At 43.6% G+C, this 27,590-nt stretch overlaps 1 protein-coding gene across 1 annotated transcript; it reads left to right on the forward strand.

Moving 5' to 3' along the window:
* Positions 1-2,304: 2,304 nt before the first annotated feature.
* slf2 (SMC5-SMC6 complex localization factor 2) lies at positions 2,305-27,384 on the forward strand. Its single transcript, XM_036547309.1, has 22 exons — positions 2,305-2,434; positions 4,719-4,762; positions 5,158-5,266; positions 5,827-6,242; positions 7,041-7,253; positions 7,842-7,896; positions 8,205-9,118; positions 11,030-11,109; positions 11,617-11,733; positions 11,915-12,082; positions 13,082-13,184; positions 13,332-13,419; positions 15,549-15,690; positions 15,904-15,994; positions 16,724-16,900; positions 21,913-22,007; positions 22,431-22,518; positions 22,918-23,043; positions 24,097-24,174; positions 25,701-25,787; positions 26,431-26,499; positions 27,177-27,384. The coding sequence occupies exons 1-22, from the start codon at positions 2,428-2,430 to the stop codon at positions 27,372-27,374; spliced, it is 3,465 nt and encodes a 1,154-aa protein (XP_036403202.1). The 5' UTR covers positions 2,305-2,427; the 3' UTR covers positions 27,375-27,384.
* The last annotated feature ends 206 nt before the right edge of the window (positions 27,385-27,590 follow it).

Raw genomic sequence — 27,590 nt, forward strand, 5'->3', positions numbered from 1 at the left:
GAGACAGGGCATTCTGGTGACAGTTACAGCGGAACTCAGCTCAGTTTGGTCTGTGTGAGTGTGTGAGCATATGAGTGTGCGTGTGCGTGTGCATACAAGCTTGTGTCACATGTGAATGTGGGTGCGTATGTGTATACAGGTGTGTGTTATACAAGAGTGTGTAGAAGTGTGTGCATGTGTGTTTATCAATACATGTATTTTTGTATACACATGCAAAAAATGCATATAATGTAATGTAATGTATTTTGAATGCATGTATTTGTATTGCATGCAAATGGTGTATGATGCCTGGGTGTGGGTAAGAATGTATGTGTGTGTGTGTGTGTGTGCGTGTGTGTGTGTGTGTGTGTGTGTGTGTGTGTGTGTGTGTGTGTGTGTGTGTGTGTGTATAGTATATGCTGCAGTGTGTGGGTGAGAGTGTGTATTTGTGTGTGTGTGTGTGTGTGTGTGTGCATATGAATATACCCTCACCCTGAAACTACAGAAAAAATGAAAATCCCAGCTTCCTTATCACAGACACTATAGGTATGCAGCAAGCACTATGTCAGGTTACGGTCATTATGACCAACACCACAGTTTCATGCTACAACCAACCTGCCCTCAAAACCAGTATTTTTTAGATGAGTGTAAAATACCTGACTCTAATAATTCCCCCCAGCACTCCCCACCACCTTATCCAGCTTTTATTAATCAACTGTACTCTGAGGTGTTCATAGTTCCCCCCTGGGATTTTTTAGCTGATTCCCTGTGTCATGCTCCAGGTACTTCCGCGTTTTGCAAGATGTGCATTTTTGTCTTCTTCCCTAAATTTCCCCCAGAGGGTCCTACACAACACGACATTGACTGTAAGCAGAGACCTAAGCAGGTTAACCTCTTACTCTGAGGACACCGTAGTGAATCTTGTATTGTGTGTCACTGCATCACATGCTACACTAAGGAATATATATATAAATAATGCTGTATGCATGGCTATGCGTATAGCTTAATATAGATAATTTATATTAAATTGGCAATATATATATTAATCAACAAATAGGGTGATGGAAAATGCATAAGCACATCAGCATCAAAGGCCCTGAGGGGCACTGCATGCCCAGGACTTGAAAGTGGTGTGCAGCAACGGAGGAATTTGCCTTCATATCGAATCCTTTGGCTAAAGCGGGATAAGTTGCAATTGACATTTTCGCAGGACTTCAGAAACAAACCTGGCTTTCATGCTGCTGTTTGAACACTGGGGAAATCGCCTGCAAAGGTCAGTGAGCACATTTCCTTCCCCAGCTCCCAGATACACAGCCCTTCACAGTTCCCCAGTACTTTACCCTTGCTTTAATTACTGGAAGCTGGCGCACCACAGCGACCATATTCAAATGCTCCATATATGGGAAGTTCAGAGGGGCTATTTGCAACCAGGGAGCCATGAGATAGCATTTTTAAGCATGCTCCCCACACACCCCCCACCCAGTAACCACATGCAACTGTTTTTACATGTATGACTGGGCAGAGGAAGTCCACAAAATGCTCTCTGAGGCACTGGTTTTCACATCACTTTTGACTATTAATAGTGAACAGAAGATCAGACACGTACATACACATACACACTCACATAAAATATATGCAAATGTAAACATAACTCTGAGTTCATGACATTTCTCAGAAAAGAGTATTATTCAAAACAGGTACCCAGAAATATCTGTTGTTTCCTTGTGGAAATGATCTATTATTTAAATATTAAATATGCACACACACACACACACACACACACACACACACACACACACACATACACACACCACATATTTACTGTGTGTGTGCATATGTCTCAATGTCCATATAGTAATAACACTATTCATTAAATCCTATGTATTATATAATGCTGTTTTTCTCTCTAATATGAATCACATTTTACTTATTCTTATATAGGTCTAATAACTTCTAAAACCTCTCTATACAGCAATATTAAACGGGTAAATAAAGTATGATGTAAATAAGCTTTTAAAGATACTTGTTTGGCAGTATGTGTTTAAAGGTCATTTTTCCAGCTAGATAGCTTTCTATCTTTCTTTCTTTCACTGTGAAAGTGGCTACCCAGAACCCACACTACTGTTGGTATTACTGTCGGTGTAAATAGTTATTTAATGTATTATGTCATTGCCGCCCTTCTGTGTCGGATAAGAGCGTTAAATGTATAAATAAATAACAACAACGTCAACAAACAAACAAACAAACAAATGCGGTTATAAAACTAAAGACTACATGTACCACAATGCATCACTCAGTTGGCGCAACCTTCCAGCCCTAAAAATAATGGCGGCCGCGGAAACTTGTGATATGTGCTGGCGGGAGAAAAACCAAACAGAAACAAGTTTCTGTCGAGGCAAAGAGACAAAACGTGTCGTTTAACAATGAAAGACAGGACCTTCGAAGAAAATGGAAAGTAAGAAACAAGTTTCACCTAAAGAATGCTTTCTAGTTCGCATAGTCTCTTATAGTTAGCAATAGTTAGCTGTGCGTGGCATTGTAAACACTAGCCGACCAGTTTTCTAGCTGCGATTGCAACTCGCCGAGTATTTGTGTGATCGTTTGATGCTGCCAAGCGATTAAGCTATATTGCCAGTTTTACTTGACATGCGAAAGAGAACAGTTAATCTAGCTAATGTTAGCCGTGCACTTTTAAACCAGTTAGCTAACTAATGCTAGACATCTATAACGTTAGCTGTCATATGCCTGTCTTGCTAGCGAGCATGTATTCTTCCTGTCATTAGCAAGTGACGTAAACTAGCGAGGGTGCATTTTAACGAAGATTTTACAAATTAGATTGCTAGCCAGTAGATTAGTTAGAATCTAGCTAGTTTGTTGTTCTTCTGCGTGTAAAGTATAGCTAACATTCATAACTAAGTTATGAATGCCCGGCGAACTTATCCCAGCTAGCCAGACTGTTTAGTGCAAGGGTGGCCAACCCTCTCCTGGAGAGCCACATGTCCTGCATGTTTTAGATCTCTCCCCGCTCCAACACAGCTGATTCAAATGATCAGTTTGTTATTCAGCAGCTTCCGGAGTTCATAACGAGTTGATCATTTGATCATTTGGCTTAGTGCTTGGGTGCTTTTCCTTTTCCTGGTTTACTCAGTAGTTGGTCAGTAGCGCAAGCATGTTTTAGCGGGATTGCTGTGATCTCAGACACAGTACTGTATGCGTTTCCCAGTGTTTGTAAATTGCTGCTCTGGTGGCACCTTCTCAGGGTTTAAGCGTCTGGAGAAATGGGCAAATCATTCAGTATGTTAGACATTGGCTAACTTACAGATGAAAAGAAAAACCAGAAGGACACACGCTAGCTAACATAAGATACTCTGGACTCTTAGATCAGTGGGTGAGATGGATCACCTGCCGGGTATTAGTGAGTGTCAGTTGCAAAGCCAGTATGCATTATATTGGGTTGATGATGGATAACGGATTAGTCATTTAGCCAGCTAACGTTACTAGGTTTCAAAAAATGCTTCACCTAGATTCTTCACAAGAGGTGCTGAAATCGTCAACCAGGTGTACAGATCGCAGACTGCACAGTTGGTAAACAATAATTTTATAATTTCCCATTTGCTGACCTCAGTCACAGACATTTTATGTTTAGCTAACGCTAGTTTCATGACGTTGTGTACAAAACAAGCAACAATTAAAAGGTATGAAAGCCTTGTACGACTATAACAGCTTTATATGCAGTTACAACTATAACTCTGGATGGTATACCTTCCGTTCCTGTTGGTTAACCTTGTTGGTCAATGTTATTTTATGAGAACCCGAACGGTTTTGAGAACCCCATGCCGTGAGTTTAACATATCCAACGTTAGCTAGCTAAACGTCTTCTACATGTGGTAACTAGCTATGCGAAGAAATCAGAAGAAATTGCCCTTACCATAATCTTGAAATGATCTTGTGTGAAGAGCAAGGCGCGTCTTTTCAGCTATATGGCTAGGTCATCGTTGTTTAAATGCTACGCGCGTGGTATTGACAGGTAATATAATGTTTAGATATCAGCTATATCGCTTGAATTTGGTCTTGTTTTACCGAGCTAGCTAACTAAAATGCTGCTTGGAGACTTAACTCAGTTCAGCGTGGTTTCGAAGGTGGCTTCTTTCTAATACTTTGCATATTCGACAAGAAAAAAACTGCCATACAAAACTCGTTGTTCGTGAAAGGTGATTCAGATTTTTCATGTCATTTTTTTGCATGAGTTTTCCCAACACAGCGGTTGTTGGTAGCACGCTATCTGATGAATAGCTGTAAGACTACAGAAGTACTCCGTCACGCTTACGAAGACAACCATTCAGTAGAAATTTGTGTGACTGTTCATTTTGGGAAAAGGACTTTCTCTTCGTCTGTAGCGGTTCTCTATCCATCTCAGCAGTTTGACCCTAGAGCCATTTTCCCCTTTGTTTTTGGTCTTATTGATATTTGTTACCACTTCCGTTCTTTTTGGAGGACATCTTTATTGTCAGGCTTAAAGAAACAACGCCGTAATACAAATATTTTTCAACGAACAGAAATTAACTGTTATTTCACTTGTGTCCCCCAGTGAGCCTCCCCCCTCTGTAGCTCTTCCTCCATTTTTTCCTCCTTCCCACCCTTTGCTGTGTCCTAATTAATATGTTGAGACTAGTTTGTTATCTTGCAGGAGTGTTGATACAGTGTGTGTTAAAGGCAGCTGTGTCTCCTTCTCTTGCCAGGAATCGTGCCATTGCAGACATCTTCACACCAAAAAGCCATGCAGGTCTGTACTGTATCTTTGTGTCGACAGTCTTGAAGGCAGTTTTATAATTTTACAAGAACAGGTTTAGCTTAACCCAGAAAACCCCCTCAGGTTCTGACATCATTATACTAGGTGACTCATAGAACAAACACTTTCACCTTAATGTCTGGAGCCCACATGTGCACCTGGAGCTGTGCTTAAGCAGTTTAGATAAGGCTCCTCGCTTGGGGTGGAGGTGTAACAGAAGCCTGCCCACGACTCAGCTCCACGGAGCATGGCGCCCGCACCCCTTTGGGTGGGTGCGGATTTGCATGGGCCAGAACCGCCCCTCCCCCTTTCTTTGCCCTTCTGTGCCGTGCTGTGATTGTGAGCATGACTGAGCATGAAGAATCGTAAACCCATCCCGCGTCATGCAGGTGCCTCGCCAGGCCGCTGCCGCTCAGGAGGCGCGACCCACGCCGGACGGCCCCCTCTCCTGCCATGATAGAATGATGAATAACCTCAGGCAGTACTTCTCCTCGGCGGGTGAGCGAGAGAGAGAGAGAGAGAGAGAGAGATGCAGCTCATGCTGCTCGCCTCCCACGTGCAGCCTGCTAGCGGGGTGGGGTGGGGGGATTTTGGGCAGCAACACTTTGAGCTGGGCAGCAACACTTTTCACATGTGGCCTCTGTGCCACTGGCTCTCTTGCTCCTCATTACCTCTCCTCTTGGCTTGCCTCGGTCTTCCACCACTTCAGGCTTGACCGCTTGCCCTAACGCAGGGGATTCGGGCCACCCTGCTCCTGCAATACTCGTGCTGTTCCTGGTTTTCATTCCATTCGCGCCCTGAAGCACATAATAGGATTGGTTGGTATCTGCTTGGTAAAAACCTGACCTAATTCTCAGATTAAGAGTTTGGATGAAACAAAAACTAGAAATATTACCAACGTAGCAGAGGCAGAGCTCGCTTGCCCCAGGTCTTTTCAGGGATTCAAAGTCTCAGGTCCTTAAAATGCAGCCCCGTCAAGCTTTGTGCTTTTTTTTTTTTCTCATGCTGCCTTTGAGTTGTGTAGTGAAGGGGTTCTTGTGTCTTTCGGTATTTCGCAGTGAAACGGGTCACCCCCCTGAGTAAACCTCGACATCTCAGCATCGATGGCGGCCACACGGCGCTCCCTGCACCGGCACCTTCCTCCCGGGAGACGCCAGTGAAGCCTGGAAGCCTCCAGAAGCTGCTAAACCCCCCCACCAAACGGGCTCTGCCCCTCAGAACCCCCGAAATGGAGCCAAAGGGCCGGGTGCCCATCCCGAGCCCCCCAGGCCTAGGTTTTGTTGGAGGAGAGGCCCGGGACGGTGTCCCCACCCCCAGGGTGCTTGTTAAGAGAGTCCCATACCACTCAGCCCCTGTCCCCTCCCACAAGGACCGCAAGGACAACTCTGCTTCGCCCGTCTGTGCCAAAGCAGTGCCCCCTCTGTCCAGAGAGGGTGCTGTTCTCAGGGAGATGGGCTTGAGGAGGAGCCTGCAGGTAAATGTTGACCATTTAAAGTTACTCACATTGGAGGGCTGTGTTTTTCTTGTTTGTGTTTCATGAATGGTGTTTTAAGACAGCTGAAGTGCAGATCTGTGTCAGACCTGATTACTAATTTGTTCCAGTGAACTGAGTTTTTGCTAATAAGTTTGTAATAGCAGTGATTTCATTTTAGCTAGCCTTTGTTAACTATTTACATTAATAGTACTAAATCAAGAATGTGATCAGTCTAACAACAAAATTCTATGATATTAACTGTATTTTCTATGATATACAGCTATCTTAAAACTGATATATGAAATGGGATGTGTAGGCTGTTTTTCTAAGAAATGTTTGTTGTGAATATATGTCCCTGTAAGAAATGAGAATATTGCAGGCAAACTAAGATTCTTACAGAAGCTTTATCTGCTTCTCTACAACAGCAGTGTGGTTTTTTTCCACTTGCCAGCCAGTCACATTTTAGAATGAAGTTTAACCAGCCACAAACCACTCATATCGCTGCTGCAGTGCTTTTGATATGGGATGTGTGCTGTACATATGCAAATGGTATGGCACAGGCGAGGATGCAGAGTTTGAGTACTCGCCACCAACTAACTAACCGACCGAATACACATGGCAGTCTCTGATTCTGGCCGGACACTGCACCAAGCCAGTGAAGTGCTAGGGAAGGTGAAAGGTGATGCCTGAAAGGTGTGCTGGTAATGATGTGGCACCAACTACTTGGCAGATGCAAAGGTAATAGATGTTGTGATGTCATCAGGGTTCTGATCGCGGTGGGGTGTCATTATCTTTCAGGAGGAAAGTGACGCCCTTCACAGGGATGTCCCCTCCCAGCAGAGGAGGAATTCCTTACCCCCAAAGATGCCCCCCAAAGCCGGTCCCCACAACACCCCATACTCCACTCTGCACAAGAGACCTGGGAGCCCGGACAGCTTTGGAAAAAGGGAGGGGAAGTTGAAGGAGAGTCACGAAGCAACCAGTCATGGCCCAGCCTCGCCTCACAGCCCGGTAACTAGGCAGGGTTTTCTGGGCATCATCCCTAGAGAACAGGAAATGCTGCTCTTCCCTGGGATCTCACATAGTAACAGTCTGTGATGGTCATTGCAGATATCTGTCACACAAGAATACAAATCAGGGTTGTTTTACACTGAGGAATGTACAAACCTGGCTGCACAGATGAGGCAGTGTGGCCAGTGGGCCTTTGCAGTGTATTAATACAGCTGGGGTGCTGCTGTTTGAAATACCTTTGAATAAGATATTTAACTGGAATAGATTCAGAACGGTGCTGGGGTTTATGTAGGTTTTGCTAGTTGCCTGGCAGTTAGGATGTATGTTAAGCAAGTAAATCATCTAATGATAAGAGTTGTAAGTGTAGGGGGGTAAAAGTGTCATAAAATTGATAATCAGTTCTGAACACACATTCATAGCACTTATGTTTTTTCTCATCAGCTGCTGTTTCAGGACAAAGACAATCAGTAGTGAAAGGTGTAATGAATTAAAAAACAGGTTTTTAAAGTATGTAAATTGTGTGGTTGAAAGGGTGGCATATTTTTAGATTTGGGATGTATGTAAATGATGTGCATTTTTCGTGTACAGGTGAATGGATTTTATGAATCCAAGAGGCTGCTGCCTTCTCTGGGGACTGCCCCAGGTAAAAATGAAAACTTGTGTGATACTTACAGCATATTGAACCAATGTTTACAGTAAAATCTATTTAGTGGTAAAGGACTTGTTCACTTTACGAAAGCCTGCATTGCGTTTCTTTTTTGCTTTCGAGTGCATTGGTGGCTATTATGAAAATGGTTCAGTTGTTTTTTGTATATGTTATTTTGAGATTTTGAGCTGGGAGTAATCTTCATAAAAGGTCAATGAAATGCTTCATTATAAATGATATTGTCAGTGTAGCCTTTTAAGAGGTTTGACCTGACCTGTGCGACTGTGCTTCTGTGTCTTCCCCAGCAGGGGGCAGTAGCCCAGTGCTGGGTTACAGCTCTGTGAAGAGGAAGGGGGACCAGCTGGAGGACAGGAGAGGGGGGAAAAGGCCTTGCTCTGAGGGCTTGGGATTGGCCTCCAGTGGCATTGAACGCAAGCTGGCCTCACCCCTAGTCCAGCACACCCCATCAAGGTCTAGCGATGGGGTCAGGTGGAACCCAGAAGAGGGGCTCGCCCCCAAAGATGACCCTCTGAGGTTACATGCTGATGGCTTGCTGCCCGTCCCTGCCGGGCCCCTGAGGCCGCGCCTCGCCCACGACCGGGGCCTGGTGGCTAGCAGGGAGGTGAAGGAGAACCTTAAGCTCTCCTTCGGGAGCCCTGCTCAGCAGAGCCCCCTTCCCCACAGAGAGGAGTCAAGGGATGCCCCATGTGGTCAGGCGCCCCACTCGCTGCCCCCAGAGCGGCGAGCCCGGAGACAGCTGGATGTGGGCTCTGTGAACAGCCCCCCCAGGCTGGGCTCCCGCATGGACCAATCGGAGAGAGAAGAGAAACCCTCACCAGCCAATATGGACACGTCATTGGGCGCGGTTTCTCCCACTAAAGCAGACATACCGTTTCCCTTTTCTCAGGACCCAGAAAACCCTTCCTCCTCCACAGTCAGGTTAGCAGCGGGTACAGATGACCCCGGTAAGAGTGTGTTCGGCTTTAAAGGGAGTCCGCAGGGACACTGCCCACCCCCGGACAGACGGCCTAGTGCTGGGGGGGACGGGGACCTGGAGCTGAGCCTGGGGGACCTTGAGGTCAGCAGCAGCAGTGACAGCGAAAGTGAAGATGAGCCACTGCTCTCCCTGCAGGAGATCTTAAGCCGAAGCATCCACCCCCCAGCCACGCCCAAAAAGGAGGCCTTCTCAGAGCCCAGCACGCCTGACCACAAGCCACACGTGAGCATGCCTCCTTCAGCAACCCACCCCACCCCCTACACACACACACATACCACGTACCCTTCAGTCCCATCTCCATCCATATGTTGTCATTAGGCGTCGACTGATATGTTTTTTTCAAGGCCGATACGATAATGATTACCTGTGACAAATAACTGATATTTCAGGCCGATATTTGAATGCTTTTAACATGTTTTTTTCCTGGTGTGAAAAGAAATAGTCTGTGACAACATGGACTTAATTACAAACCCTCTTTACTTAGTCATGTTTTCAGGCATAAAGTTAAACAAAGAGCAAAAAGATCAAATGAAAATTCTTTCTCAGACATTAAAATAAACTAAAAATTACAATAACTGAAATGACCACACTTGGTATTACAGATTATCTGTGAGGGTCACATTTGAGCTGCAGCGTGTGTGCGAGGGTGTGCGCGTTCGAATGAGACGGTGTACGAGAGAGAGACAGGGCCTACTAAAAGGGGGCTAATATTGACGTTGTGGGTAAATTTCTCTATGGTTATCTTATTTTGGCTATGCAACAGATGCCTATCACTATTCCAGAATCATTCAATGATGACTTTGGACGGATGAATGATGGCAATCATTGCGTAAGAAATAAAGTGCATTGATAGATCATTTCAGCTGCATTTTCGTCATAAAGTATGAAATATCAAACCTTAAAACTAGCCTGTCCATCCACACTTTTTGTGAATCTGCGGGGAGATTCTAGGAGCCCATTTGCTCATAAGTCATTTTTTATGTGAAAAATGGACAGCTCATACAAAAGCAGGGTACCGTGTGGAAGGACTGTGATAAAGTTAGCAAACTGTGTGCTGCACATTTTTATTTTAATAGCTCGACTTCGATGATGATGATGAGGCCAAATGAAGAAGCATCAAAGCGGCAAACAGGTATTTTCAGCTTTGCCGCGAGGTTCCGACATACAGCGCAACCGCAAACAAGCTGAAGTTTAATTTCGTGAATGGTTGCTTAAATGACGATTGTAATTCAGAAGGGCTGTGCTTTAGGGTAAATTTCTTTGAATGTTTCAATTTGCAAATATTGGCCCTGATTATCTAACGACCAGATAATCCGTCAACCCCTAGTTGTCATATACAATTCCAGACCATCCGGATTCCAGATTTTATGTCTTTCTACTAAAATCAACAGAAGAATCACGAAATGCTATAAAGAGGAAAAAAACCTTGATCACTGTGTATGAGATGGTGATGTTGACTAAAATTTAAAAAGCCAACCAACTTGAAAGCTGACTGTCGCACACTCTATACAGAAAATAGGACAGCCCATTCTGGGTCAGTAGATCTTTGTTTTATTTGAAAAGTGACTGACAGAACTGTGAACAGCGTGTTTCACCTTGCTCTTCGTCTGGTTCGCATTACAGTGGTAATAGTGCTCTGAGTTTAAATACACACAGGTACAGGTGTGCTAGGAACTAGGAAATGGCTTGTTTTGAGATTTAAAAATGGCGCTTCTCGACGTCTTGTTGTGTTAACGTCATCGCCCGCCTACAGCATATCCAGTCAGTGTGAGTCAACACCACGCCCCACTCAGCACTTTTTTGGGACCGCGTGAAGTACCTACCCCAAGGCAGGGTCTTGCCTCAGCCCCGTAAAGGTTCCTGAAAACTCTCGTTGCGGGCCGGCCCTGGCCAATGGAGACATGCGCCACCGGCCCCGGCCCCGGCCCCGTAAAACTACCCTGGCCCCGTTCCAATGGAAACACGCCTTTTGTTGTGACTTAATGTCAGTTGTTACTGTTTTCCCCAGAACAGTGATGTTTCTTGGCAGAATTTGCTGATGGGTTTGCGTGTTGTGGGCAGTCGCCATAAGATCAGTCTTCATCTTTATTGAATGTGCTCATCAGTCTTTGTGCCATTTTCTTTGCGTTTCAGCCTGTGACGGGCAAAAGCAAACCGGTGAACTACAAGAACACCCTGGAGCAAATGCTGAAAGAGAAGGAGCAGAACCAGAGGTGACTGTGAATGAACACGTCTTAAGCTTTCACAACCCATTCGGAAGTGAAATGTATTGTAATGTGCTCAGAAATATATTCAACCCAAGAACATATTGCAAACACATTTAAAATACAGTAATGCAAGATATTGCTATATACCAAAATAGCAACAATTCACATATAAATATACTGCTACACATATATTTTCTGAAGTATATTATCATGATTTTTTGTATGGGAATATGGTACATGGTATAATGTGGTAGCGACTCCAAGTGCCCTCCTATGAAAGAAAAATTGCTTTTCACCTTATTATGACTAATAACACCAGATCATCTCCTATTAAAATCTTTGGCATCAGAGTGTGATTTGCAAAGGAAGGGCGACCGGTGAGGCTTGGATTATGGATTATTTTATATGGTATTTTGTAACTGTTGCGTATTTGGCTGACCTGTGATGGGAGCGCTCTGTGTACCGTACCATGCCCTACTGTCCCTCTCTGCTGCTGTGCATGTTGCTCCGCAGGCTGAAGGAGGCCGAGATGAAGCTGCTGGTGTCCTGCAAGGAGGACCTGCTGAAACTGGCCAAGGAGGAGGAGGACAGCGAGGGGAACGTGCCCGATGACATGTCGCACGAGCACAGGTGAGCGCCGCATCCCGACGCCCCCCCCCCTCGAGACGGCCCCCTCCGGCCCGCTGTCAGCGACAGAGCGGCCGAGGCGCGCTCGCAACATTCAGAGCAACGAGCTGTTAGCTCTTTTAACTGATCGGAAGGCCGAGTGAACTGTGAGCGACTTAACCCCCCCCCCCCCCCCAATTTCCAGGGCGATCCTGCAGAGGTATTCAATCGTGTCCAGCGCCATCCCAGATGTGCACCCGGGAGAGGAGGTGTTTGTGCTTTCCAGCTTTGGCCGGCTCTTCAGTCAGCACAGCCTGGACCTCAGGAAGTGTAGCGTGACCCCACAGAACAGCGCCCAGACGACCCTGCTACAGTAAGAGACCTCAGAGTTACTGACCTAATCGCGCAGGCTATCACCCACACAGCGCTGCCACAATGAGAGAATGCAGAATTACAAAGTTAAAGAGGTTACTAATTATTCAGCCTGTCACTCAGGCAACTTTGCTATAGCAACATAACCAGGATTATTAATCAGTTGCAGAGATCAGTACTTATTAGGTCTTTTTCATAAGTCTGTAATTACATTTTTTTCGTACATTTCTGCAATGAATCTGAAAATCTTAATTCGCGTTTGAAATTGCCCCGTTCAGGAAGGGCGTATACGCTATCTAAAGCCAGTTGTTGAGTGTGCGCCTGGTAAAAAGGATGTGGTCTTACATGCTTGGTGTCAGACTGTTGGGTTGCAGGGTGTCTTTCCTGACTTCCTTCACTCATGCGTAGCTGAGCAGTGAGATCACCTCTGCAGAGTTCTGCCCACTTTCACTCTGGATTGGAACACTTTTTCAGCATATCTGCATGCTGTGAAACTGCAGAAACGGCCATTTGCACATCATCTTCCATTCATCATGTTGTGCCAGTAGAAAAACCGACAATGCTTCCTTGAACATTCAGGCAGTCAAGAAATTTCAGCCTTAACTGATGCAAACAGTATGGAAACAAGTAGCTTTGTTCCACGGAACAGTGCATTTTTACTGGTTCATCTAGATAAGCTAAATGTTGGTTTCTCTCATTCCGAACAAGCACAGTGGCAGTGGCAGCTCATTTCCAGACGTTTGCAGCAGGTTGAATAACCCCGTGGCATTCGCATTTCCTGTGCATGTGCATGTGCATGTGCGCGTGCAGCGTGCAGCCTGCAGCCTGCAGCGGGTTGGCGTGTGGGGTGTGTGTGTGTGTGTGTGTGTGTGTGTGTGTGTGTGTGTGTGTGTGTGTGTGTGTGTGTGTGTGTGTGTGGGGGGGGGGGGGGGGGGGGGGGGTGTTCATGCGCTGGTGTGGGGTGAAACACTCTCTCAGGCACTCTGCTCTCCTTCCTCAGGGCCAGGCCAGACGAGCTGCTCTACCTGATCAGCTCAGGGCTGCTGCTCAAGGCGTTCCGCTGCTCACCCTGTCACCCCTCAGTGACCCGCTGGCTCTTCCAGGTAACCCCCCAGGGCTCCGTGAACCCACATGCACATATACACACACATGCTCACACAATCACACTCACACACACACACACACACACACACACACACACACACACACTGCAGCATTGATTTAGCACTGCTTTGTTTACCTCCTGGCAGATGATGTCAGTGCACCCGGACCGAAGGATATCCACACAGATCCTACGCTCGCTGAAGGACATTGCTCTAATCGCTGCTGAACAGATAGGTAGGCCCTTTGCAGATTTGTGCTGTTTTAAATGCTCGCCCCATGTAGGCCTTCCCTGTTCCTGTGCAGCAGGGCATCATGGTATCCCCCACTGTCTCGCATTTATTTTACACACTGTACATTACGTTACATTAAATTACATTCATTTTGCAGACGCTCTTAGCCAGAGCAACTTCCAGTAGAAGAGAAGTGAAGTATATCCATCCAACTTATATGAGCAACAGTGTTGGACCAGGTTGTGTTAATCTGTAACTAGAAAGCCTAGAAAACTATGGGAGGTCATTGAGTATGTACACTACCATATATCTCAATTACATTACATTATATATTACACTTGTTTGTAACATTATATTATAACAGAAAATATATAAATTAACCACCTCTGTATTGCATGATTGCGCAGGTGTTATCCTGAAAATGTGGTAGCTTTGTGTGAGGAACAAGCCCCCTTTACATTATAGAGATCTGTATTAGGGCTGGGCGGTATATCGATTTTTAAGGTATATCGATATATTTTCAAACGAGATATAGGATGAGACAATACCGTTTATATCGATATAGTTTGATGTAACCCGTTTCTTCCGTAAAGCCGTGCCAGTGTTTGCATCTCTTCTCTCACATTCTCCACGCAACCCCGCCCCCACTCTCCCTCTGCTTTTGTGCGAAAACTGAGTCTTCTGTCGATTTGTCCTACCTTATCGAAATGTCCTACCATAGCATAGATTGATAGTCATATCTATCGATCTTTGCTACCCTATCGGGGAATGCTACCCACAAGTAGGTTGTGCTACCTTAGAAGCCAGAAAGGTCAGGAAATGGTTCTAAGCTAATTACATTATTGTTTTCATTAATTCATCCAACAGCAATTTTGAAAATGCTGTCAAATAAACTTTAATAATAGGCATGGCTCACTTACAATTTATCCATCACGTAAACTGTATGTGTTTCGACAGTCTAGTTTAGCTGACATGCAAATTTGTAGGCTCGTTTGTCCATCAACACACTCTAATCAATACCAGACTTTAAGTAGCATATTTTGATATTCTAAACCTTATCAGAAAAGACTACCAGAATATAACTGTAGAATGTTCTGGTAGTCTAAATTACTTTATCAGAAAGTGCAACCAATATAAAACTACAGGTAGCGTATTTCGATAGTCGAAAATACCTTAGAAAGTGCTACCAACATAAACCCATTTTTATTTAATATAGAATCTTTATTTTGTATATTTTTTTCATTTACATGTTGATATATTGTGTAGCTGTATATTTTCAAACAGGTTAGGCCTGTTATTTGTTCTGTTTACATTTTTACTGTTATTTGCACAGCTGTGTGTTTTGTTAAGCAGGAGAGGAAGACCTGTAATTGTACTCTGTTTTAATCAGTCTGTCATTCAGTCTGTTGTTGAAAACAACTGAAGGAGCATTCTCAGAGATAGGCCTATTTTTATTTAATATAGGCTATTGAAAAATTTTCATTTACATGTTTTGGAGCTGTATATTTTCAAACAGGGAAGGAAACCATGTCTTTGCGTTTTATTTAGAGCACAGTGTTTTAATAAAAGTGCTTGAATAAAATTTAATAAAATTTAATAAAAGGGCTGAACATTTAGGCCACTTCGTAGAAAATACGGAGATATATATTGTGTATCGCCATTCAGCCTAAAAATACCGAGATATGATTTTTGGTCCATATCGCCCAGCCCTAATCTGTATTATGCTGTCATTTTAGTACTTGCAGATCTCCCCATTCATGGGGAACCTTAGAACATACCCTGCACCAATGGTGAGGGTCGCCTGTATACCAAGGACACAAACAGTGATTTGTTGTTGTCTAGCTCTTGAATGCAGACCAATCTTTTGAGAGGTTTACTTTATGATTACCATTTTTTTAGTGTTAATCAAGGTCATAAGTCAGTGAATGTTTTATTGCAAGGGACTGGTTTTGGAAATGAGCTTTGGCTGCACATGTGGACTACATCTGATAATGCATTTGTATATGTAAATTTGTAATTTTGTGTCAGTTTGTACAGATAAACTAATAAATAAATAAAATGAATAAACTTGAAATGGGATGCAAGTTGAGACACATAGGCTGTATGTTGTCTCTTCATCTGGTCCTTATTTAGTCCTGAACAAGAGCAGAAAGTTTGAGGTGTGGACGCCCAGCGTTCAGGACATCACCCTCGTCTTCCTCAACATGGGGGTCCCCTTCGTCACCCTCTTCCCCCTGGAAGCACTCCAGCCCCCCTTCACTGAAGGGGACATTTTGTGAGTATTAGGCCTGAAAGGTGACAAGTTGATGTCAGGTTGATGTGTAAGCATTGCTCTTCAGTAGCAGTTGCCTGTGCATTTTTCATTGTTATCTCTACTGTGTGTCAGATACATTTACTTATTTGTGCATATGATGTCATCATCAAGGGTCTCATTTGTGCAAATGATGTCATCATCAAGGGTCTTGTAATTCTCTCCCTTGTGTACCAGGCAAGGCATAAACTGCTCAGAGGACGGTGTGGGCAGAGGCGAGCACAAGAGTGGCTCTTTTCCAGAGCACAACTTTGAGAACGTCATCAAGGTGAGGTTACCTTACCTGGAGAGTGTGCTCGTATGGAAAGCAGGCAGAGTGAGGATGGTGCTGTGGGAGCTGTCTGAATGTTTGGCAGGCAGGTTTTCACAGAGGATGATTGAATGTGGCAGGGTAGCAGTGAATGAACACATATGGCCAGTGGTGAAAGTCCTTTTTTTTTTTGGCGAAAGACTTTTTTACTTGGCCTTTTTTTTTTTTTTTTTAATTAATCTAAGAACATTTAAACAAGGCTGTTCTGACCTTGGCGCATGCTCATTTTGTATTTTGCCCCCATCTCTAATAATAGTAACTTAATTTACATGGCTCCTCCCATGCATTAAGATTGTATGTATTGTAATGGTCAACCTACCCTTGATATGAAAATAATTGGTTATTAACACAATAGCCAGTCACAACAGTATGAGGTTACTCCATTCAGATAAATCCAACACAGAATGAACACTTGCTCCATTTGAATTCATTAACGTAAGAATAGAATGCTATGAATAGGATAATGCAGTGAATAGGATAATGTGAATAAGTACGACACTGTGAATAAGAACAGGATGTTTGGCATGAATGAGGTCAAACTGTGCTACTGAAGGACACTGATACGTACACAAATGAGATTTTGCACATACATATATACATGCACGTGCACACACACACACACGCGTAAGCTTGTTTCTCTGGCGGACTGAACGCCACCTCTCTGTCTCTCTGCGCGTTGTGTGGCAGTACCTGGCTCTGTGCGCCGCACTCTGCCCGCGGGCCTACAGCGACCGCGAGCTGTTGCTGCTGCTGACGCTGGTGTGCCGGCTCAGCCTGGAGACGCACCTGCGGCTGCTGCCCGTGGAGGACCTGCACCTGCTGCTGCACCACCTGGTCACCAGCGTCAGGGACTGGGACACTCAGGCAAGTGCCGCATCCGTGCCCAGCGGGCTGTGTGTGTGTGTGTGTGTGTGTGGGCGCGTGTGTGCGCGTATGTGTGTGTGTGTGTGTGTGTGCGTGTGCACATAGGTGGAAAAAACATGATAAAAATGAGCCTTATTTTGTTGAGATTTTTGAATAAAGAATGCGATCAAACCCAATCACTGGTAGATGAGGCCCCTATTGTGAGGCAAGAGGGGAGAGATGGCACCCTCTAGTGGAAGAGAAGTGCCTTGCACTGCCAACGATTGCAAGTGGCAGTGAGGGGTTAAGAAATAGGACTGTAACCAAAAGGTTGCCAGTTTGATTCCCAGGTGGGCCACCGCTGTTGTGTCCCTGGGCAAGGCACTTAAACTGTAAATACCAGACTGGGTAACATGGGAACATTGTAAACTATTTATTTAGGTCATTCCTGATAAGAGCATCTGCTAAGCGACTGCAGTGTAATGTAAAGGGAAGGTCCATGGAGTTGTATGTGATTGGGAGGGGGGCAGATTATGACGGGAGGCCTGGCTTGGAGATGTAGCTGACTGGAGAGCTACAGGGCCTGGACCAGTGTCTGAATGAGTGAAAAATCATTTCATAATCAGTTGCCTGTCACTCTCGTCTCTTTGATCTCACCAAAAATGACCATATTACCATTGGGAGAAATGATTCAACTATTTCCGGACCTGAATGATCAACTGTCTAGGAGATGGGAGCGCTCAGAGTTGACCCATTTTAGACCTGCCACCTTCCCATAAGATATCCGTATATGCATCACTGATAAAGATAGGAGATTTGATATTGTTTTAAAGCCTATAAATGGCTCTGTCAAACTATTTCAGAATTTCTGTAAAAAATATGAAAATTAGGTCTTTTTTTTGCCCTTTAACACAATATGTCTCTAAACATATACAGTGCTGGTTGAAACTATGTGAACCCCTTGTGCAGGTATAGTTTTTTTTAGTTTTTGCCATGAAATGTTTATTTAAGAAGAACCAGTCTTTTATCTGACATAACAGGTTTATGTTTTCCAATTTCAAATGTTCGTTTAGAGGAAATCATGCCTGTGGTAGAAAAACAAAATTATAATGGAATTAGTGCATCTGAAAAAGTTAGTGGACCCCAAGTTGCATTGGTTAAATCAAGTAGGTAAGTAGAATCAGGTGAGTAAGTAATTGGGCACCAAATTAACCAATCAAAGGAGAGATCTTTAGGAAAGAATTTGGGCGGGACCCTGATAAAGAGAGAAGAAACCTGGTCAGTTTGGTGTTACCCATACAGCTGAATGTAAACACGCCAAGAGGAAGGAAGATCTCGCAGGACATCAGGAAGAGGGTAGTGAGAGCACATCAGTCTTGGCGAGGCTATTACAATCATCTCAGAAAGATCTGTTTGGCAAATAATTTACAAATGGAGAGCATTTAACATGACTGCAACTCGGCCTAGAAGTGGACGCCCTTCCAAAATATCCCCAAGAGCCACAAGAAAAATAATAAATTAGGTAAAAGCCAACCCAAACATGATTGTGTCATCTCGGGTAATTGTGCATGCTTAAACAATGGGAAGAACATTGAATCGGAACGGCATTCATGGGAGGGTTGCCAGGATGAAACCTCTGCTGTTGAAAAAGATCCAAACTGCCCGTCTTAAGTTTGCCAGAGACCACCAGGACAAACCTGGACGTTTCTGGAAGTCCATTCTCTGGACAGATGAGTCCAAAATTGACCTTTTTGGTCGCAATCAAAATCGCTTTGTTTGGTGAAAATCCAACACTGCCTACCACCAAAAGAACCATATCCCAACAGTCAAGCATGGTGGTGGAAATGTGGGGCTGCTTTTCCTCCACTGAATGTGGATGACTCCACATCATTAAGGGAGTCACAATTTCTGAGGTAAACTAGGAGATTCTTGAAGAGAACCTCATGCCATCAGTCAAGGAGCTAAAGCTTGGCCGAAAATGGGTCTTCCAACAAGACAAAGACCAAAAGCATTCAAGCAAATGTACCAAAGAATGGCTCGGGAGAAAGAAGATTTGTATTTTGGTTTGGCCATGTCAAAGTCCTGACCTAAATCCAGCTGAGATGCTGTGGCAGGACCTGAAGCGGACAGTTCATGCCAGACTCCACTAAAACCTCACTCAACTGGCTGAGATCTGTCAGGAGGAGTGTGCAAAAATCCCTTGAAGCAGATGTCAGAGACTGATTAGTGGCTTTAGGAGAGGTTTACTCAAAGTTATTGCTGCTAATGGAGGTGCCACAAGCCATTGACTGAAGAGGTTCTCACATGTTGCATGCATTAATTCTGAGTTTTTGTTACAATTACCATTTTTGTTAAATAAACAATGAAAGTGTGTGTGTGTGTGTATGTATATGTGTATGTATATATATATATATATATATATATACACATTTATGTTTTTTATTTGGAATGTTCTTGTTATAAATTGCCGTTTAAATCATGATTTATAAGTTTAATATTTTATACAGAAACAATGACCATATCTGTATGATTCACAAACCTTCAAGCAGCACTGTATATACATACTTACACACACATTACAGCTTAGTCCCTTATTAACATCTGCAGTAGGTGTAGTTCAGAGTGAGTATGGAGGGAGATGGAGAGTTCTGGGAAAGGGCCAGCAGTGTCATATTTTTCAGCAAGAGACTGCCTGTTATGGACAATTTAGGGTAAAGTTGGTGGATAGACATCCAGGAAGTGATGCCAGACAGGCATGCTGACATCTGTGACAAGGAGTCATAGTAGTACCTTACATCACAAGGCGCTGAATATCTAGCCCATATATAAAACATCTCTGATGTTTTATACATTACATTAAATTATCATTTAACTGATTATCTTATCCGCAGCAACCTACAGTTTTATCCATTTATACAGCTGGAGATTGACTGAGGCGACTGGGTTAAGTACCTTGCTCAAGGGTACAGCATAGAGGAGGCTCGTCCATTGAGGAAAGGGAGGACCATCCTCCCTAAAATTTCAGAGAAAAAGAAACTTCCAAGAGAAATAATTAAATGTAAATAAATGTAAATTTGACAGATTCATCTGTTAAAATACTGATAATATTACAAGTCACAAAAATCATCTCCCTGTGTCAAAATACCGACACCCCCTACTGCAATTAAAAATGGAGGTCTGACCTCCCCAAGCCTCTCATTGGTGTCCATTATAAACAGTTGTTACCCCAGCAGCTCATGAGTCCTGGCTTTTAACATGAGGGTGAATGGCACTAAGGGAGGACGAACCTCCCTTTGGGCGGGTCTAGCCAGAGGCTCTGGATTTAGCGCCTAATATTAATGAACCAATCAGCGGACCTGACTGTGCTGGTGAAAACCCAATCAGAGTTTTGAGGGAGGGGGTTATCAATGATATCCTGCAAGAATCTTGTCTTGTATCATTAGTCATACAGCAAGGATAAGAATTGTCGTGTTTAGTCGAGAAGTTTTTTCTGTTTGAAGCTAGCTTTGTTGTTTGCTAATAAAGCCACAATGGAAACAGCGGACATTGTCCATGTTTGATTAAATACACCATTTCACTCGTTGGACTGCAGTGAGAAGGTTGGGGTCAAAGCGGCAGGGAGACCAGTTCCAAAAATCGAGATTACCAAACCAAATGGTAAAGTTAGTGTGTTCAAGACCACATGGTATGAGAAATACGCATGGCTCACTGGCAGCCTAACGAACAACCTTCTGTATTGCTGGCCTTGCCTGCTAATGGGGAAATCTCAAATATGGTCTGTTCAGGGATTTAGTGATATAAAGAATTTGGATATGGCAACAAAACGCCACGATAAATGTAAAGACCACGTTGGTGCTGCAGTTAGATTGAAACTGCTGGGCAGGATGCCAATCGATCAAGTTGTGGATGAGGGTGTACGGTTGCAAACAGCGCAACACAATGCGAAAGTGCGTCGTAATAGAGATACGCTGAAGAGCCTGGTTGATGCCACTGCTCATCTGGGCATGCAAGAGTTGGCATTCAGGGGGCATATCGAGGGGGCCAGTTCAGACAACAAGGGAAACTATAGAGAGCTAGCAGAGGTGATTGCATAATATGACGATTTACTTGCAGAGCGTTTGCAGTCTTCATCAGTGTTTGCCGGCATGTCTAAAACCACCCAAAATGATTTGACTTCAGCAATAGCCACCTCAGTTAAAAGCTAAATCAAGCAGGAATGAGACGCAGCTCCATTGGTGTCATCTTCAAATTCATTTTTATAGTATATGGTCATGTGAAGGACAGAACACAACTGTCATTCCCACTAGCCACCCAGGCTATGCACTATATAGTTCTGTGGTCAGACCACCCCTTGAAAATGTAAGAACTGCTTTCACAGCACAACATTGCCAACTATATCCCAAAAAGACACCAATTAGAATGCTAGCAAGCTTTTATCAGTGCTTACTGTGCCGTTTTTGTATTTTGTATGTCTTTTAGGTAGTTATTTCACTACAGTAGTTGTAGACCAAAACTCCTTACTGCTGCTTAAAATGTCTCTGGGTTTTTACATGCCTGCATATGCCCTCACTAACGCACCTTCCTTCCTCCCCTACTTTTACAACCACCAGCCGTCACTGGTATAGCAACAGTGGTCCAGTGGGAAATCGAACCAGCAACCTTTCAGTTACAAGTCCTGCTCCTTACCACTACACCACACTGCTGCCATGATTATTTGAAGGAGTGCAAACAGACTTGTGAACGCACAGAGCTGAATATCTAATCTGTATATAGAACATAGCGTTTGAGTTAAAGGCAGATAAGGAAAGGAAGTGATCTTCCAATTTTGATATCTGTCCAGGGGTAGATTGACATGGTGAATATCCTTACAGTGAAGCCTTTGACAGCTCTGCATCCTTACACTAAATGAGTGATGTTTCATCTGCAGTGTTGTGGCTGAGATTGTGATGTAGCAGATCGCCGTCTAGCAGTGGTACGTCTTTCTCAATGGAGCAAACATGTGTGATTTCGTTTTTTTGTGATTTGATTTCCAGCTGCCTTGTATTTGCCTGGCGTTGACTGACCTGACAGAGGATCACCACAACCTTCGCCGCCTGGTCCAGCTGCTGCCGGACCACAAACGTGGAAGGTGAGTGTTGGTGGTTTGTTTGAGAAAGATTGGGATGAAAATGTTTTTCCCAATGCACTTTTATCCTATTTTGCCACCCCGGTTTTGAGAATCTGATTGCACACTCATCTCATAACTAAGCGACATCCCTAGAATGCTCACAGAAGCACTGGGCATAGTGATTGCAGTTCTCCCCATACGCTCACATGCTAACAGCAACTCTTTTCCACACTGCAAGTTGCCCAGTACACTATAGCACAGTTAGTACTGTGTGGGGTATAGTCATGGCTTCTCTTGAGTAACCTGCACTGAGCCCCTCGGGAGCCCTTGAAAACGGGCAGTTGTGGATTTCAGTTCAGTAGAATGGCTTCTTTTTTATGATTGGCTGGAGTACTTTGTATCTGAGGTCACCTGTTGAACTGCTTACCTTTTTCTTATTTCCAGGCAACTCAGGAAACATCTCAGCATGTCAATAATCTCCAAACTGTTAAATCACAGGTGCACATACAAGCCCACAAATACTGAATTTCAGGTATGATTGTAAATTGCAGGCTTTTTTGTCTGGTTTTCTTTAAAAATTCTTCACATAAAAACATGTTTTCAGAACTCTGCCCTTCTGAAAGTGTCACTGTGTGTTTAAAAGCTGTTGAACCATAGAAAGAGGGGTTAGTGGGGGCAGTCACTCACCCTCTTAATGTGTTCAAAATCAAACGTCTGACCATGTTGTTAGGTGCAGTTTAATCGTAGATGGGGAGGATAGCGGTCACTCACATCTGAACTCATTGTTAGACATAGTTGGACAATATAAGGGGAGCATAGCAGTTACTCTCATGTGACTTAGATACAGTTGACTGAGATACAGTGACTGTTAGATACAGTTGAACCATGGAACAGGAGCGTAGCAATCACTCACACCCTTTCTTGTGTTCAGCTCTCATCTCTGCGGCGATACCTGCCCCGCATGAGGCCATCATCCCTGCTGTCAGCCTTCTTCTCTGGGAGGAATGCTGAGCGTCGCGGTGAAGAGGAAGACCGCTCTCTCTCTCAGGACCAGCAGGTCAGAATGAGTAGCACTCAGAACGGGAGCCATATGCTCTAGCCCTGAGTTGTGCTGTAGGGGTAACCTTGTGACTGTCTAACTAGCGAGTTACATTTTTACAATATTGTCAATTAGCAGACGCTCCTATCCAGAGTGACTTACATAAGTTAGTTTTACATGTTGTCCATTTGTACAGCTGAATATTTACTGAGGCAATTGTGGGTTAAATACCTTACCTTGAGGAATTGAACCAGCAACCTCTCAGTTACAAGCCCTGCTCCTCACCACTATGCTACCCTGATGCCAGCTCTCATCATTATTTTGTTGAAATGACAACCTTCTCCTTTAAAATGTCACAACTGAGGGACCTACTATGCCTGCTCACTGTGAAAGGTGCTACATCACCAATATGTGGGTACATTTCCTCCAGAATTTTCTGAGCTCTGGGTTGCTGCTAATTTGCTAGCATCCTTACTTTGAAAGGGCTCTCCCCCAACCCCTCCCCCAATCTCCCTGGGCAATATGTGAACTGCAGTTAAAATTATAATGATGAACGGTCACCCAAATTAATTTGCCAGCACCATTGCTATGAGAGGGCTCCCCTACCCCCTTGGGTGGTTTAGCTGTGACCTGCAGTTACAATTATAATGGTTCACTGTCAACCCAAATTTCAATTAAAAGAAAAAGTAGTTTAAAAGACATCCATGGCTTCTGGATCATCCATTGCAAGGGCCAGTTACGGCACACTAAAAGCTTTTCCTGAGCTTCACTGTCTGCTATATGTTGGGAATGTTTTTTTCCTCAACACCATTAACTTCGGTCTGAGCTCCTAACAGATGTGTACATTGAATATAAAGTAAACCCGTGATAGCTGTGCAAAGGAACACCCGTGATGATGGCCTTAATTTGCGCTTGTAGTGTGATGAATAGCTTAGTTGATAGATAGCGAGGATGCTACAGAGTCAAAGATTAGTATTGACTGTAGTATATAGCATTTAATTAGACTTGTCATTTTGTCTTAAATTTTTTTAAACTGATGCATTGTGCTCTGTGATTGTTGATCTCTCCTAGGCTTATTACCTCTGCTATAGCCTCTTGGCTTTGGTAAACGAGGCATCAAATTTTGAGCCTTTTCCCTCAAACCAAAAGGTAATTATATACATGCTTTTCACTTGTTAAATACAATGAACAGTCACAGACAAGTTCCTATAAAACAACCACTTTGCAAAACCAATGAATACATTTAATGAGGACAGAGTTCTGGTTTGTGATATAGATCTACCATATTCACTCACAGTGTGTGGCAACAGTAGTCTCCAATTGTGCTATGTATGTTAGTATTTAGACATTTTCTTGCAGAGCTCTGATTGAACAACTCTTTTTAGCTTTTCCCTCTTTTGCAGCTTTGTTTCTGCTTACATTGTGCTGGTTAGTGGAACATAGCCTTAGTGTTAAGAGCTTGACAGAAAGCAACTGTAGACTATGAACTAAGACACTGGTGCCTCTCAGATCTGAATAATGGGTTATTTCACTATGTCGAAAAAAAGGACAGTAACACAGTGTCTTCCAAGACCCATAGAAGGGGGTTTTTCTGTGATATTTCTGGGTTTTCTGTGTTTAGTGTTGCTCAGTGTTTAATATTAGACATGTTAGTTCAGTGGGAGTGATTCAGTGCAATACAGCATTTTGCTGTCCCTAGTGCCGCCAAGAAATGGGATCAATCAATCCATCAATCGAATTATGTTACAGTGCCCTTTTACAGTCAGGATTGTCGCAAAGCACCATACATACAGCTGTACATATGTCCTGTACATACAGTACCAGTGAAGGACCTACCCGATTAAGGCAATTGGAAACATGCATTCAAAGACATTTTGATCAAAAGACTTATGCTTAAATGCAAACTTTTGACTGGTACTTTACATGTTACTCTCCACTTCTCAAACATTAAATTCCATTAACAAGTTGGTTATACGCTTGTTGTTTAGTGTGTAAATCAGGAATTGACAGCTAACCAATGCTGAATTGATTGTACACAAATGTTTGACTTGTTAGATATACAGTACCAGTCAAAAGTTTGGACACACCTTTCTTTCTTTATTTTTACTATTTTCCACATTTGAGAATAATAGTAAAGACATCAAAACTATGAAATAGTACAAATGGAATTGCTAATGGATTGCTAATTGCTATGGAAGTGTTAAGTAAATGAAAAGTGATCTTATATTTTAGATAATTTAAAATAGCCAAAAGATGCTTACATCCATACATAGGCATCATTTTCATTGTTTATATTTGTTTAAGAAACAAATTGCAAGCATTTAAACATAAGTCTTTTCATCAAAATGTCTTTGAATGCATGTTTCCAATTGCCTTAATCAGGTGTGTGTTCACTGGTATTGTATATATCAAAAAAACCAGAAAACCCAGGCCTGTTTGGAGAAAAAACTGGAAAAATTATTCCTTGACCATGGGCGAAGGTAGTTGACAGACTTCTGGAAAATAATAATGGAAAAGATAGCATTGGCGTACCACATAAGAAAGCATCAGTTCATCACAGCAGTGCATAAGAACAGTTCCACTCTACAGCCAGTGAAATGTTGAATATTGCGTATTGGGAGGTGGGGGACATGTTAAATTTAAATGTTTTTGTGGTTACCCCCTTCCTTCTTTAGGAGCAGCTGCAGCTGCTTTCCGCCGAACTGGAAAAGCACATCAAATGTGACATTCGGGAGAGTGACAAATGTCTCTACAGAAGCAAGGTAAGTATGCGCCCTGAGGAGTACTGATACTCCGTGTGGTCGTTGTGTTAAGCACTGGTGCAGGGGGGTGGTGTTGAAGTATCTCAGATCTTACCCCCTGTTGAGGTCATGGAAAATGTTTGACCTCTCTGATTATGTCAGTACAAATGTATTACAGTGCCAACTTACAAATTTTCCAGCTTGCTCTGCATGGGAGAAAGTAAGTTACTGGTGACCATGAATTGCCATGAGAGAATGATTCCTCCCTTAAAACTCCGCTCCTGGTCAGAGAGCAGGCATGTTTAAAAGATCTTTGTCTGACTTACACAGCTTTACCTCTGGTACGAGTGATTCTCATTGACAGAGGACTGCCTCTAATACAGAATCGATCAGTTCACAAAGAAAGCAAAAGCAAGGTGTACTCAAAGGTGATTTTTGTTTTTTGGAACCTGCTTCAGTCACCTGTATTTACAAAATACTGTAATTATTGAGGCCTAGGGCCTCTCCAGTCAAGTGGCCAAAGTATTCATGTATCGTTTTGGCACTCGGAGGTTGGTTCTCGCTGCTGTGAACTACGCTGGCGGCCCTCATGCGGTGAGCAGCAGTGGCCCAGCTGTTCCTCACACAGGCTGTGTGGCATTCTAATGGCCGTCTGTCCTTGCAGGTAAAGGACTTTGTTGCCAGGATCTACACCAAATGGCAGGTGCTCCTCTCCAAGTCCAGGCCTCTGCAGGTACTGTGCTGGAATTGTTTGATCAGATTGTTTGATTAATTAATTTGTTCACTAATTTGTGCTGTGGTAAAGCAGTTTCGCTTCATAGCAGTTAATCGTGGTAAACGTCTCCGGTTTCGTCACTGCATTTTTTTTTTTTTGTTATCACTGGTTGTTTGAAATTGCTGGTTGTTTTGAGAAGGAGATCCAATGAGTGTGTGTATATTGTGTTTTTGGGGCAGGCTGGTAAGAATATGACAGGTAAAACCCTTTGTCTGGGGTAGTTAGGGTGGGAGGGGGCAGCGAGGGGCAGTTGTCCTCCTACTACCTGGTTTTGAAAAAGCTTTCTGATTACACTCATTCAGAGAAGTCAGTTCTTGTATTCATGTTATATATGTGGACAAGTGAACCAAATTGTACATACATAATGTTTTTAAATATTTTATTATTCTTCATTTTAAGATGAACTCTGTTAGTGATTATTGGATCTTTGTAAAAGGGTCCACTGTATAAAAAGGTTCATCTTCAGGTTGGCCCCAGAAAGTAGCGGAGGTCTGTGCCCATGAATGGGACACATAATGGGACCTGTAGGAGGATGGTTTTGCTGACATGTAATGAGGTCAGACAGGCCACTGAAAAATGCAGGCGGCACCATGTGGCCAGTGAAAAGCTTGAATCTTCCTGTCGTTATCCCACAGGGGAAACTGCACGATTACTGGCAGCCCCTCCCTGAGGATAGAGTGACCAGCAGCCAGGAGAGCGTGGGGACAGAGGATCAGGGGGAGGAGGAGGAGGAGGAGGAGCCGGTGATGGACAAGGTGGACGCTGAGGACACGGCGGACACCACGGCCGATGTACCTGCTGCACCGGAGCCAGACCCAGGTGGCATCTCTTAGGACAAGAAAACCTGCAAGAAAAAAAAAGAAGAGAAAATCTGCAAAAATGTTGCATGCTGCACAGAGAATCTATTTTATATTTATGTGCAAGAGAGACTTTTGCTATGGATCCTCAAGGGCTACGGTGCTGGTTAACTGACGCCCCATGCAGGGATAGCGTGCAACTCTTCTTTCTCAGCCAGAGACTGTAGTGCTGCAGTACTTAATGCTGCACAG

Source organism: Megalops cyprinoides, chromosome 15, assembly GCF_013368585.1.
Source record: "Megalops cyprinoides isolate fMegCyp1 chromosome 15, fMegCyp1.pri, whole genome shotgun sequence".
NCBI classification, from domain to species: domain Eukaryota; kingdom Metazoa; phylum Chordata; class Actinopteri; order Elopiformes; family Megalopidae; genus Megalops; species Megalops cyprinoides.